Source organism: Arachis duranensis, chromosome 3 (genome assembly GCF_000817695.3).
Source record: "Arachis duranensis cultivar V14167 chromosome 3, aradu.V14167.gnm2.J7QH, whole genome shotgun sequence".
NCBI classification, from domain to species: domain Eukaryota; kingdom Viridiplantae; phylum Streptophyta; class Magnoliopsida; order Fabales; family Fabaceae; genus Arachis; species Arachis duranensis.
In genome coordinates this window covers 118,997,540-119,011,774 of record NC_029774.3, presented here as the reverse complement: position 1 = coordinate 119,011,774, position 14,235 = coordinate 118,997,540, and the positions used below count along the sequence as shown (strand labels likewise).

Below are 14,235 nucleotides of genomic sequence, written 5' to 3'. Positions count from 1 at the left end.
TTTTAAAGTTTAAACTGTCTTATTGAAGACTCAACTTATTATCTTACTTCATTCTCTGTGTTATTATATAATTTATGTAAATTAAAGCAGCATAGTCAATCTTGCAATATATATATTGGGTGTGGAATTAATGACACACATGACATGCTTGTTTTGCACAATGGAAGCAGCATAATTGAATACATACAGCTGTGCAGTTTCCCTTGTGGAAACAAGAGATTTGTTTATATGACAGTAATTAACCATGGCATACTCTCATTTATTATATCAAATGATGTTGTTGCAATACTTCATTTTCAGTCTTGGGAGTAGGAATCATGCCTTATTAAATGTTACTTAACTTTTTATTTTTCATACAATGCCATACACTAGTAGTTTTCAGGATACCAATACTAATGATTCAGCAGTAACATAATTGAAGTTGATACAGGGGAATCTCTACTATAAGGAACTGCATATAATTAACAGAAAACAAAAGATTAATAATATTATTCACATGATCACAAGTCACAACATGCATGCATATAAAAAAAAAAACAGTCTTTTAAAGGCAAGAGGAGGTCCAGCTAGCATCAATAGCATCAATGATCTTCTCATGCAATGTGGCTCCACAAGAAGCAACTATACCACGATCAATGCCTTCTATATCTAATCCTTTTGAGAAGTTTAGGGGACTCCCTCTAGCATCTGTTACCATGCCACCTGCCTCCTGCATGATGATAAAACCAGCAGCATGGTCCCATATTCTTTCCTTGTAACCTGCCTTTGCAAACTTCATGAAAGCCTCAGCATCCCCATGAGCAATTGCTGCATATTTTGCCATGCTATATACTTTTAATGGTTGCTTCCTGCATAAATATTGAGTTATTATGAAAGTAATGTTGAGAGTATCTAATAATGATAATGGAATGAATCAAAATATATGCACCTGAGACCAACAGTGTGAGCTAGTCCTTGAGTAAAAGAGTGACTTATTGGATTAGCTTTCTCAACTGTTTCACAGAAAGTGGCCAATGAAGGATCCTCAATGGAAGAGAAACAAACTTGCTTTGCATGGTTTGGCCACACAAACTTGTCATGAGCATGGAGAAGAAGTGGTTGCTTCCAAGCCTTGCCACTTCCTCTTTTGGCATAAACCACACACCCTTTGTTCCAAGATTCATGTGTTGGAGGAGCCAACTTAGACATGATCCTAAGATAGCTGTAAGGATAACTAGACCATTCCTTTTTTATAGGGTAGTTAGGACAACCAAGAACTCCAAGAACCACTTCTCCATCCTCTATGAGTGATAGAGCTACAGCATGCTGATCACCAGGACTAAGTGTCCAGAATTTTCCAGACAGACCCCCAACGGAGTTGTTGCAGTGACTTTTGATCATGTCAATAATCTCTGAAGTTCCAAGAGGTGATTTTGTTTCTTGGATTCCAAATCGAGGCGATTCAGCTAGAATTTCGTCAACTGTTTTGACAACAGATTCTAACAAACCAGATGCATCAGTTTTGGTGAGAGTTTTGACATCATCTTTGACTAGAATTGAGAAGTTTTCATTCCCTAAACACCGGGAGAATATCCAACTCACAATTGCTTGGACACTCCAATCTGTTTCAAATAACATAATGAAGTACTTTAACATGACTGAATTATTTGAGTATATTAGATCATGAATAACCACTATGAATTCAAGTTGGAAGTTGGAACAAAGATCACTAGTCTTATGTATAATAACATGTCCAAGATCATAGGATAAACAATTGATTTCTTCAACATGGAAGACCTTGGAAGCAGTTCAATCAACCAATAAGACCAGCTAACTTGTACAATTCCATCATGATTATTGTATAACCCTTGAAATCCTCCAAAACTAACATTTCATTGACTTAAAAGAACTTTAGAATATATATATAAGTATTTATTTTGATGATGATGTCCCACAAGTGAAGAGGCCACTTGTTATAATTTTACTGGAAACCATGAATCTTAGCACAGGGACTATGTCCGTACACTATTTATTTACTAAAATATGTTACCGCACACCTCTATACTCCAAAATTGTTCCAATATAATCTAACATAACCCATGTTTCTTTTAATAGAAAATTCCCTAAAATAAGCTTTTGGAGAGATATAAAAGTATAAAATGTCATAAAAACAAAGAGTTGTGTTATCTGTACATGTTATTTTTGAAATATGAGTCGATATGTGTCTAGCATTATATATATACACATGACAATTTTGTAGAACACATAAGGTTCAACAATTATGCAGTTGAGGAACATTGACCTGCAATTTCATAATCATGTGTAGAATTATAATCCAGCTTGTGAGAGAGGCAGCATGCCATGTGCACTGCTCTAACAGCAACACCCAACTCCTTAGAATAACATTCCTCTTGTTCAGATGAGACAAGACCAAACATTTTCCTGTCCTCCTCCATGGCATGAGAAGAGTAAATTTCGTCGAATTTTGACGCAAAACTGAGGTGCCTAGATAGATTGTGAGGGTGTTTATGATGGAGGAAGGACAATAAGGAAGAAGTTGATGAAGGCTCTACAAGGGTGTGTGTGAATGTGTCATGTTTCAAGGTATATGGCAAGTTTGCACACAAGGGGTAACAATATAAAGGCATCTTTGGTAGTACCAATATTATTGAATTTGATTATTTATGGAGTAACCATAGAGTATTATATATATTCTCGTTGCTTCTATGATGTTTACATTTGCTCTTAGTAATTTTTTCAATAAGAAGGCTGTTTTTATTCAACCTTCATGACATTAATATTAAAAATTATATTTAAGACAGCAAACTTGTTCATACTCCATCATTGAGTATAAATCTTCTCTTAAATAGTAAACAGGTCTAGTGTGAATTGTAATCTTCTCAAATTTCAATCATTACCTAGATTAGAATCATTCATGTTAGTTTATCCTCAAGTATAATTTTACCCTCCCCTTTATTTGGAGCAGGGAACAAAGGGTGATCCTCGAATCATGATGAGCTCATCATCGTCACTATTTGGTTAGTTGTTCTTAGAATAAACAATTACTCTTGCCAAAAATAATAACTAAACTTGTTTTCATCTATACATAGTGTATGTATTCTCCCTTTTTCAAAACAAATGTCTCTTTCATAAACATTCAAGCAATTTGCAAATATATTAAACCTTAAAAGGAATTATATATGATTAATTTTTATTTACTCTCACTATCCCCCAATGGGTGTTTTGAGTCATAGGGTTAATCATTTAATTCCTCTATTACATTCTATTCGGCTTAGTTTGAATAAACAGTTTAATTAAATTTTTAAAAAAAAAATAATTTAAATAATAAATATTTATATACACTTAAATAGCTTTTTAAAAAATTATAATTTAATTTTAAAAATTGTACTACATTAATATTATTATTTTTTATAAATAAAAAATTCAGAAAAATAACTTATGAAGCTTCCCAAACACAGAATCTCTTTTAGTAATAGAAATTATAACAGATGAATTAGCCAATTGGGTCAATTATTGTACTGCCTCATGACAAATTGGCGATAACCATCACTAAAGCAGTGAGAACATACGCAACACATCATTCATTTTAATTAAGCCATAATCAAGTGTTAATTAATTCAAAAAGTATGATATATCCATCTAACACTATTCTTTTGTGTGTGAATGACATAGACATGTGCCATGATAATAAGTTTGGTTGATATATAGAATGAGACATAAACATAAAAATATAGACATTAAAAACATAAATATAAAATATTTGTGTTTATATATTGTGTTTGGTAAAAATAATGAATAAGACATAAATATTTGAAAAAGATTGAATTATCCTTTATTCAATCACAAATTTTATCAACACTACTGCACATTCGTCACTTCAAACACTACATGTCATCACCATTAAATTTTTGTTTCTTCTCATATTTTTATTTTTTTTTAATATCATTTCAAATTATCATTCAAATATTAAATATACAATTTTAAAAAAATAAATAAAAAATAAAAGTCCAAAATTTATCAAAGATTAACTAAAATTTAAATAAATAAAAAATTAAATGTATATATATTTTTTTTGAAGAAAATAGGAGAACAAATTTAGTTGTAGAATCTAAAAGAAGAAGTAAAAAGAAATATTTGGGGAGATAAGAGGATAAATTTTGAAAATTTAAAAATTGAATAAGGATAAAAAAGTAAAAAATTAATGTCTCACAAGTTGTGTTTGAATGTCTTATCAAATTGGAAGTACACAAATTTAATGTCTTCGTATCTATTCATGTTCTCCTGTGTCCATCAAAAATTTGTGTCTCACCAAATTAAACAGCAGACATATGTCACTATGTTCATATCTTATTGAGACATGGACATCAACAAAAAAAATTATAATTTAATTTTAAAAATTATACTACATTAATATTACTACTTTTCATAAATAAAAAATTCAAATAAATAACTTATGAAACTTCCTAAACAAAATCTCTTTTAATAATAGAAATTGTAACAGAAGAATTACCAATTGGGTCAATTATTGTACTGCCTCATGAGTCATGACAAATTGGCGGTAACCATCACTAAAGCAGTGAGAACATATGCAACACATCATTCATTTTTATTAAGCCATAATCAAGTGTTAATTAATTCAAAAAGTATGATATATCCATCTAACACTATCCTTTTGTGTGTGAATGACATAGACATGTGCCATGAGTTTCAGTAACCTTGTTCATATGATTCAACAGGGGTGTACATGAGTCGGGCCACATCGAATTTGGTTTAATTTAGATTCGATCTGAAATATAGACCGGACCTAATTTTTAAACCCTAACTCGATCATAGATCCGATAAAATTTACATACTTTCGGATTGGATAAAAATCGGATAAAAACTAGGTGAAAACCAAATCTTTAGCATATAAAAATCACCTAATCTCCAACCATTATTTCACAATTCACATAGTGAAATTTACTTAAAAAAATATAACAAGAACTAACCTTTCTCTAAAATTAAAGTATAACCATAATTAATACTAATATTGTCTAATAAAACCAAATATTTAAATCAATACAAATAATACAATATAATATTATGTAATAGTCTAAAGTCTTATGCATTTTAAACATAAAACATCAACTTATAATTCTATAATGACTAATAACACAAAATATTAAGGTTTACAATATTTAAATTTCACATGAGAATAGCCATCATCCATCGCTAATAATACAAAATATTAATTATGTATGATAATCGAGTCACCGGGTCAAGTTCGGGTGGTCCGAACTATGATCCAGACCTGACCCAAAATAATAATCGAGTCTATTTTTAAAACCCTTACCCAGTACTAAACTCAATAAAATCACACTAAATTAGCCCCTAAAGTGTTTGGGGCCGAGCCGAATCTTCGAATCGGACCGAGCTGCATACACCCCTATGATTCAAAATAAATATGATTGGTTATGCAAGTATGTTGGTGTTTATATAACAAGTGTCACATTTAAAATTCAATTCCACTCATATACATCTTTTATAATAAACAATGTTGTAATATTAATATTTTTTATAACTAAATATATATTTTTTATTAATTAAAAAATAATTTAAATATATAATTAATTAATAACAATCATATTTTTATACGAATATTAAGAATATTTAGTGTATAAATAATTTTTATTTCATGGGTTTAACATTTTTCGTTTATAGTAGTAAGCGACTGACTTAATAATACTAGTAAGAAGTGTAACATTTATTGATAGATTTTGACTTTTTGTTTTTCTTTTTGTAAAAATATATATTCAGTTTATTTGAAAATTTAAAAGAAAAATATAATTCACTTAATTAATAGCATAGGTTATTTTTTTAAAATCTCAATTGTATATATATAATATAAGAAAATGAAAAATTACGATGTATAGTTCTCTTTACTTAATAAAAAATATTTAAGGATGAATGATATGCTTAGATTCAATTTGTTATAATGATGAACACTAATAATTTGATTGAACAGAATATATTGCGTGTACAATGTGTACGTCTGAATGCAAGAAAATAACTGAAGACAAGAAAGCTCACATAAAAGTGCCATTCTGAAAAAGAAAACAAAACTTGATCATTTTGGAGTGCTGGCCCTTAATTGCGGGTGGGTTCAATTATAATATTGATGTGAAGCCATTCTTACTTTTTTATGGATAAATTAGATGTACTTAATATCTAGCTGTTCCTCTATGACGTGAACCATATGCAAAAAGTGATCTCATCTATTCTCTGTTTTTTTTTTTTCTAGTTCACTCCTTGCACCGATAGCACGGGTTCTTCAACTAGTTTTTTCTTGGTACATAAAGGGAAACAAAGTTTGACATAGGGGGCCGAAGCCCAAAAGGGAAAACATTTTTCTTTTGGGTGGATCCAAGAATGGTAAGTTAAAGCTACGTTACATAATGTCCAAAAAAAAAAAAGCAAAGTTACATGTATAAGGTTGACATGAGATAATGGCATGCTAATTAACCCAATATTATTGCAGTAACAAGATTATGCTTGAAATTTATTGGGTTTTCCTCACAGCACTACAAAAAATAAGTATACGATGATATGCGAAAAACAAAAAGAATATAAAAAAACAATGAACACCCATTGACCCAACTCAAAGCACAAGGACAGGAACAATCTTGAACGCTAAGGTAGTGTTTGGTTACTAAGACATAGACACTGAGACATAGACACAGTGGTACACGGTGACACATGTCTGCTGTTTGGTTTGGTGAGACACAGATTTTCGAAGGACACGGGAGGACACGGATGGACATGGAGACACTAAATTTGTGTACCTCCAATTTGGTGAGACACTGAGACACAACTTGTGAGACACTAATTTTTTACTCTTTTACCCTTATTGAGTTTTTAAAATTTGTCTTCTTATCTTCCCAAATCTTTTTTTTTCTTTCTCTTTTAGATTCTACAACTAAATTTACTTTTCTATTTTTTTCAAAAAAAATTTGTACATTTAATTTTTTTATTTATTTAAATTTTGATTAATCTGAACTTTAATTTTCTATTTTTTTTCAAGAACAATTATATATTTAATATTTAAATGATAATTTAAGATGGTATTAGAAGAAATAAAAAATTATTAGAAGAAATAAAAATTTAATGGTGATGGCATGCATTGTTTGGGATAATAGATGTATTGTAATAGTGGTAAAACTTGTGGTTGAATGAAGGATAATTCAGTCTTTTTTAAATATATGTGTCTTATTTTTTATTTTTGCCAAACACAATACATAGACACAAATATTTTATGTCCATGTCTTTAATGTCTGTGTCTCTGTGTCTATGTCTCATCAAATACATCAACCAAACGGAGCCTAACTTCTCCAAGAAGTGGAGCCTCACGCTCTCCATAAGTGGAGATACACTGCTTCGACAAGCGGAAATCTGATCATAATTTTTCTCAAGCCTAGTTCAGATACCAACTTGAAGATAATCACAAATAACAAAGAGAGACAAAGCAAAAGAAGGGAAATAACTCAAACAGGCAAGTCATGGAAGTTACAGAAAATCCAAGCATGGAAGGGGATGTTTTGGAACCGGAGGAATCTCCAGCTCAACATGGAGACAATACAGATCAGAAACTAGTAGGCCGGATGTTGACGGAAAAAGTGCTAAATACGGTCACGGTTCATGTGAGGAGATCCGCAGGGGCTGGTGATCACCAATGCAGGACCAAACTCCTTTATCTTAAACTTCAAAAGTCCGGAGGAAGTTAGAAGAGCGTATAGTGGTGGGCCATGGAGAATCGAAGGGCATATGCTGAGTCTGTAATGGTGGAGCTCAAACCTGTCCATTGATAAGGTAAAATACAATCAGCTTCCTATTTGGGTCCAGATACATGGATTACCTTATGATAAAATTAATATTAAAAACGCTGAGAAAATAGGAGCAATAGTAGGGAGAGTGATAGGTGTTGAGGATCCTTTTGTTGAAGGAAACATGCTTAGATCATTTTTGAGGGTCAGAGTGGAGATAAACGTTCAAATAGCTCTGAAAACGGGTTTCTAGTTCAGAAGAAATGATGGAAATCACTCATGGGCGAAATTCAAATATGAAAAATTGTATGATTATTGTTATAAGTGTGGGAGAATTGTGCATGACAAGAGAGCATGTACAGAGGAGTTAGTGAGGTCATTGGTAAATCCAGAAATGCCTAGATATGGACCTGAACTCACAACTCAGGGACTGAAGTCGATAGAGAATGAGGCAAGAAAGGCAGGAATTAGGAGGAGAAAGGAGGAACAAAACAATTGGGTGGAGGAGTTGTTGGAGGCGCATGAAAGAAGCTGGCAAGGGAGAGAGTGGCTGAAAAGACAATCACAAAAGGACAGAGGAGAGTCAAGTTTAGGAGGTGTGAGAAGTTCTCAAGCCAATGCCTCTGCCAAATCTTGGGACAGATTAGTAAATTCACATGAACAAATGAGAGAGAGACAGGTGGCAATACAAGAAGTGCAAGTTCAAGAGAAAGGGGCTGATGATGAAGGAAAGAATGGTGAGAAGTACAACTTTATCTTCAAGGTAGATGATGGGACAGCAAACCACAAAGAAAGGAAAAAGGAGAAGGTCATACCACAAAAGCAGCAAGCCAGTGAGTCAGTAGCAATGGGAAGCGTAAATGAGGTCAGGGAATTAGATAAAGTACATGAAAAAGGGGAGGACAGTAACAAAAACCCTAAGAAGTACATAGAGAAAGGTGGGCCAAGCATGAGAAGAATATGCAGCACAAATAGCGGGGCATGGGCTTTCACAAACTAAAGGCCCAATAGAAACAGACAACAAATTAAAAGTGGGCCAACTGAAGAAGAAAGGAACCTCACTATTGGACAACTATTGAAGGAGTTCAACAAAACATGGCAGAAAAAAAAGGAAGAGAAATAAAGAAAGAGAAGATGAAGAAGGGGCCCAGAATAAGAATAACATGGACATTGATGGGCAAATCAAACAGTTCAAACCAAAAGAAACAAGGATCAGAATAGAGGAGCAAGCAAATAGTCACAGAGAGTGATGGAGGCTTCTATTATGTTGAACTAGCAGAAGAAGAAGAGGAAATAGAGCAGCAAAATGGCAACGCAATTATAGTGGCTAGAGAATACAAAACAGAACTTGTTCAAAGAATGGAGAAAAATTTGAAGCTTAAAAAAAGAAGGGAAGAGGACCAACAGGAGCAGATTCGAAACTATTTGGAAAAAGAAGAGAAAGCTATGCAGATGTGGGGAACCAACAAGAAGAACAAATGGAGCAGAGGCCTAATAGAAGGTAGAGCGCATGAGGAAGAGTCAAGGATCAGAGAAGACTGGAAAGACTCAATGGCTGAGGAGGCGGGCCTATACAAGCCCCCAACTCAACCATGAGTATTATAAGTTAGAACTGTCGTGGGGTAGCGGCCCCTGCAATAGTTTCTGAACTGCACAGCATGTGCAAACAACTAAAGCCTGCAATAGTATTTCTTATGGAGACTAGAGCTAGAGATAGTACTATTAAGAAGCTGAAAAGAAGGTTATATTTTGACAAGCATTAATCATAGTGAACAATCTACAAATGGGCAGAACTCTAATAGAATTTGACAACTTAAAGCTCGTTCAAGCAATCAAATCCAAGACAACATTGACAGAGGCAATGGCCATAAGGCAGGGGTTCGCTTTTGATATGATCTGATAGGTCGGACGCGAGCAGCCATGGGTGGAGAGCGATGGAAGGCTTCGTTGATGATGTCTTGGCTGCTGGCACGGACGCGGCGGTGTGAAGGCGGCCCAGATGCGAACACACTTCTGGGAATTCACTTCGGCAGTGTCGCCACCATCAACGCTCTAGTTGTTGAAGAGAGAAAGCTGCTGTGTAGCCTGGCAGTTTCAACTTCTCTCCCACGACAAAGGTGGGGAAACACAGAGGGATTGCGGGTCAGGTTGTGACATGGATCCCTGTTCTAGACCTGGGCTGAGCTGTTGGCCCAGGTCCCTGTCCAAAAAAAAAGAATATAAAGTATGAATGAAAGAAATTAATTTTATTTATAAAACTTAGTTTCATTTATGACTATATTTGTCAAAATTCAGAATTTTCATTGATAAAAATGATAATTTACTTATTTTTTGTGTTGCATTTATTTATAGAGATAGAACATTAAAACAGAACACACAAACACAAAATCATATTTGACAAATAAAATATGAGCAGAGATATTGAATTAGTATATTTTGTGTTCATCTTGACAAAAAGGACACATAAATACTATCAAGGGACATGACTTATTTTTTATTTTTTATAGTTATTCTTGTTAATTTTTCATAATTATATTTTTTATTATTATATTTTTCTTTTCAAATTTTTTGAATGAAAAAAATGAGAATAAATTAGATTTTCATAATTTGTTCTAGTTTATCACTAAAACACAAAATTTTGTATTTCTGTCATTTGTATCTTGTACTCAATGTCTTATCTTGTCATATTCTCAAAAACAAATGCAGTCTTGTAGTACAAAATCAATTTCATTCATCCATAATTCCATAAATAAACTTATCAACTTTCTAAATTTGTATGAATAGAAGTGGTGGTTAAGGGACTAGGGAGTATTTGCGGTACAGTTTGGATTAGTTTTGAATAAAAAATTCAGTTGATTTGAACACTAATCGATAACATAACAATAAAAATAAAATTATAGGTTAGTTAAAATAAATAAATAAATCACCTTCTGAACATAAATATTTATTAAATATATAATAATATATGAATAATATAAAAATGTATAATAAATTAAACATGTTATAAGTATAATTGTAAATATAATAATAAAATAATAATATTATAGCACGTTATGTGGTTTAGATTGGATTGGATCGATTATGAGATTTAGATTCAAAATTCGAGCTGATCCAATAATTTATAAAAAATAAAATTCAATCAAATTTAAATTAGTGCGATTTTAATCGATTTTCGATTTAAATTAGATTATATGAGTTGTTTAATTTGGATCCCTTTACATTTGAAGTTTTGAACACTTCTAATGGTATACTCAAATATATTTCTCAGCCAAACCATAGAAGATCTACTAACAAAAAAAATTACTTGATAGATGCATAAAAATGAAGACGTACCAATACCATATATAATAAAATGAAAATCTCAAGAATAAGTTAAAATTTCGTTTGTTCGTACATTGATAGTGTAAAAAATTATATTCTATGTTATCATTATTTGATCGGATTCACATACATATTTAAATCACTCTCTGTTTTTGGGTAAACCTAAATATTCTTGAGTGATCATTAATAAACATAAATAGTAGTATTATATTGTGTTAGGTATTTCCTATCGAGCGTTGATTTATCATCGGTTTTGACTTTTGACTTTTGACTATATAGGGTTAGTCGTTAGATACATATTTATCTTGTATATCAAAGTAAATGGCCTTAGGTATATATGAGCTAACTACTGAGTTGTTTACCAAACTTCAATCATGATATCTAATTAGATCATCTCTGAATGCAGTAATACTAGAAAGATAAAAAAAAAAAATTAAAATTTATTTTATTTAATATTTATTAATTATTATAATAATTAAAAAATGCTAAATAAAATAAATTCTCACTGTTTTTTGTTAATTTTTTTTGGTACTAAATATTTCCACACTGATTGCTTGGTGTTTCTTGTCCTTATCATGAGAATAACTTAGAAGATCCCAAAATCAGAGAACCTTGGCTACACAATCTTTAGGCTGCATATTCAAATAACTTGTCCAGTAGTGTGTCCACTATGTATATCCTTATAGTACAATTAAATCTATTTATCATAAATCATAATCAAAGTGAGCCCCCATTGCCGTTTTTGTCTACATACATACAATACAATGCAAGATATCTTGGATAATTTAATTTCATGTAGTTGTTTTCTTTTCTATTAATTAAGGCAGCTTCCCCCACTTGTTCGAGGTGGCATATTTCTTAGGCAAATTAAACAGTATCTAATTAATACTTGAATTATTGACCACTAAACTAAAACATTGAATATATCCAGCCACTTTATTTTGTGCTGTCACGTTTGGGTTGTCAGATGAATAATATAGGTATCTCTGAGCTTTTAGAAAGCATAATAAAGCATTGCTAATAAGTTAGGGGCAGTGGAGCTTTACTACTTTTAATTTGTGGACAGATTCATATTCCTTTATTCAAAAGCAGAAGCAAGCAAGATTTTCCACGTGAACAATATGCAACATAGCACAAAACAATAATATCATTGGATTCTGAATGAAAACATGCCAAAAACATTAACTAATTTAATTTGGGGTCTCTTAAGTTTCTTTAACCTAACCCGGGGTACGATATAACAGAGATACTTCTTTGAAGATCATTCTCTAATTTTAGTTAAGTTAAATTAAACATAACAAGTGATTCGAAAATTTTAACAAATAAAACACTTATTAAAGATATTTACTGCTTAAACAATAATATCCTAAACAAATTTGTGAGAAACTTTGGGCATGATGTGTTCAAGTTTTGAATCGTTGTTTGCGTGAAATGTGAAGCATGAAATCAGAACATTCATAGTATCTGGATCGGAGGGGACCAATTGGTGATGGAAAATGTCTGTGGACAATGTAACATTTTAAGATAAGACTAGACTAAGACTTGTTTAATGAGTCCAATAATTTCAAATTAAATGGGACCATAGATTTTGACTATGGTGATAGTAATGTGGGGGCATAAAGTGATGCCTTGTGGTTGTGGGGATACATAATATCTGTTTTAAGAAGTAAAAGAAATAAAGAAAGAAAGAAAGAAAAAGAGTTACGATCTTTAGAAAATTGTTTGAGAAATGAAAATTTGAAATGTTCCATTAAACAGTGAGAATTTTTTTTTAAAATTAAGTTGCTTTGTCTTAAAAAAAATATTTTGAGATTAAATTGGAATAATTGTTTGTTTACTAATACAAGCAGAACTCAAGCAAAATGTTGATTCGAGTCAAAACAAATGAATAAGATTGTTGACACTTACTATTTTTAATATTGCTCGGGTATGTGTGTAATACAAGACTGTGAGACAAAAATGTGTTAATTCCCTGTTATAAAAATAAGAAATTAAAAGTCTCTTAATTTTTTGTTGACTAATAATGATGTGCGTAAAATCATAGTTATCAATTTATATCATTTAATTAAAATATCTGAAATTGGTTCTGTAGCGGAGTGATGACAAAAATTAGGCGATTGTTGGTGCATGAATCCTCCCCGATTCAAAATTGGCTTTCCGTCCCCGTGAAAGCAGGAAGAGCATAGTGGGTGACGTGGCAGCAAAATAAGAGAAGGTCAAAACCGTCAAATCATGCAGTGGCAGCCCTTGTAATTCCAATCCTAACCCTGGGGCCAGGGTGAAGCGTCTATATAAGGAGACGTCAAAGGGCAGAGCTGCTCATCACTCGTCAGTTATCACAAAGCATCTACTTAGCTTCTTCTTGTGAATTAAGAATGGCAGGATCAATGATGAAGAAAATTCCAAACAACAGAAGGAGGTTGAGTGGGCGTCCAATACCAAAGAGGGGACAAGTCAAGATGGGAATTGTGGTGGGACTCGCAAACTCCGTTGCTTCCATCTTCTCTCGCACCTCCAACTCCGCCAGATCCACTTCCTCACCTTCTCACTTTCCCCGTTAACTTAACACATGCGCCACCGCCACTCAATTTTGTTGTCTCCTCTTCTTTTTTGTACAATCCCTTCTGCTATGTATCAATATTAGTCTTATGTAAATCTATTGTTAATCCAATCCAATCCAATCCAATCTACATGTTTCTGCAACTTCTCCCATCAATCTTTATTTTCTAAACTCCAAATAGTAATCGCCTAAGCAACAAGTAATCTTAAATATCGATTAATTTGGCAATAATTGAGATTAACAACTGTCCCTCAAGTTATTATAATGTTTAAGTACTATTAGTACTATATTTTAAAAAAAGTGTCAACTTAAGCCAATTTTTTGTATTTTTTAATTTAAAATTTAAAAAATTAAAATAATAAAAAATATATATATTTTTATAATAAACCTTCTATTTTTAATTAGTTGGCTTTAGTTACCTATCTTCCTAATTAATTCTCTAACACGCAGAACTGATATTTTAATTATCCGTATCTATTCTTCCCTCAACACAATCCGACATGATTAAACCAATGCCCTTTAAATATTAGGGTACGTACGTTTCTTCTTGTACAT

At 32.1% G+C, this 14,235-nt stretch overlaps 1 protein-coding gene across 1 annotated transcript; it reads right to left on the bottom strand.

The window, feature by feature from the left end:
• Positions 1-437: 437 nt before the first annotated feature.
• On the bottom strand, positions 438-2,683 carry LOC107480645 (PAP-specific phosphatase HAL2-like). Its single transcript, XM_016100805.3, has 3 exons — positions 2,282-2,683; positions 929-1,601; positions 438-848 (listed from the first exon to the last, which is right to left on the bottom strand). Exons 1-3 carry the CDS (start codon positions 2,625-2,627, stop codon positions 545-547), a joined length of 1,323 nt encoding a protein of 440 aa, XP_015956291.1. The 5' UTR covers positions 2,628-2,683; the 3' UTR covers positions 438-544.
• Between the last annotated feature and the right edge of the window lie 11,552 nt (positions 2,684-14,235).

Bases quoted from the DNA above. Each gene is read 5' to 3' on its own strand.
- LOC107480645 (XM_016100805.3), bottom strand. From the start codon at position 2,627: ATGCCTTTATATTGTTACCCCTTGTGTGCAAACTTGCCATATACCTTG. The intron at 1,602-2,281 runs GTCAATGTTCCT...TATTTGAAACAG, and splicing joins ACATGATTATGAAATTGCAG to ATTGGAGTGTCCAAGCAATT. The intron at 849-928 runs GTGCATATATTT...ATATTTATGCAG, and splicing joins GCTCACACTGTTGGTCTCAG to GAAGCAACCATTAAAAGTAT.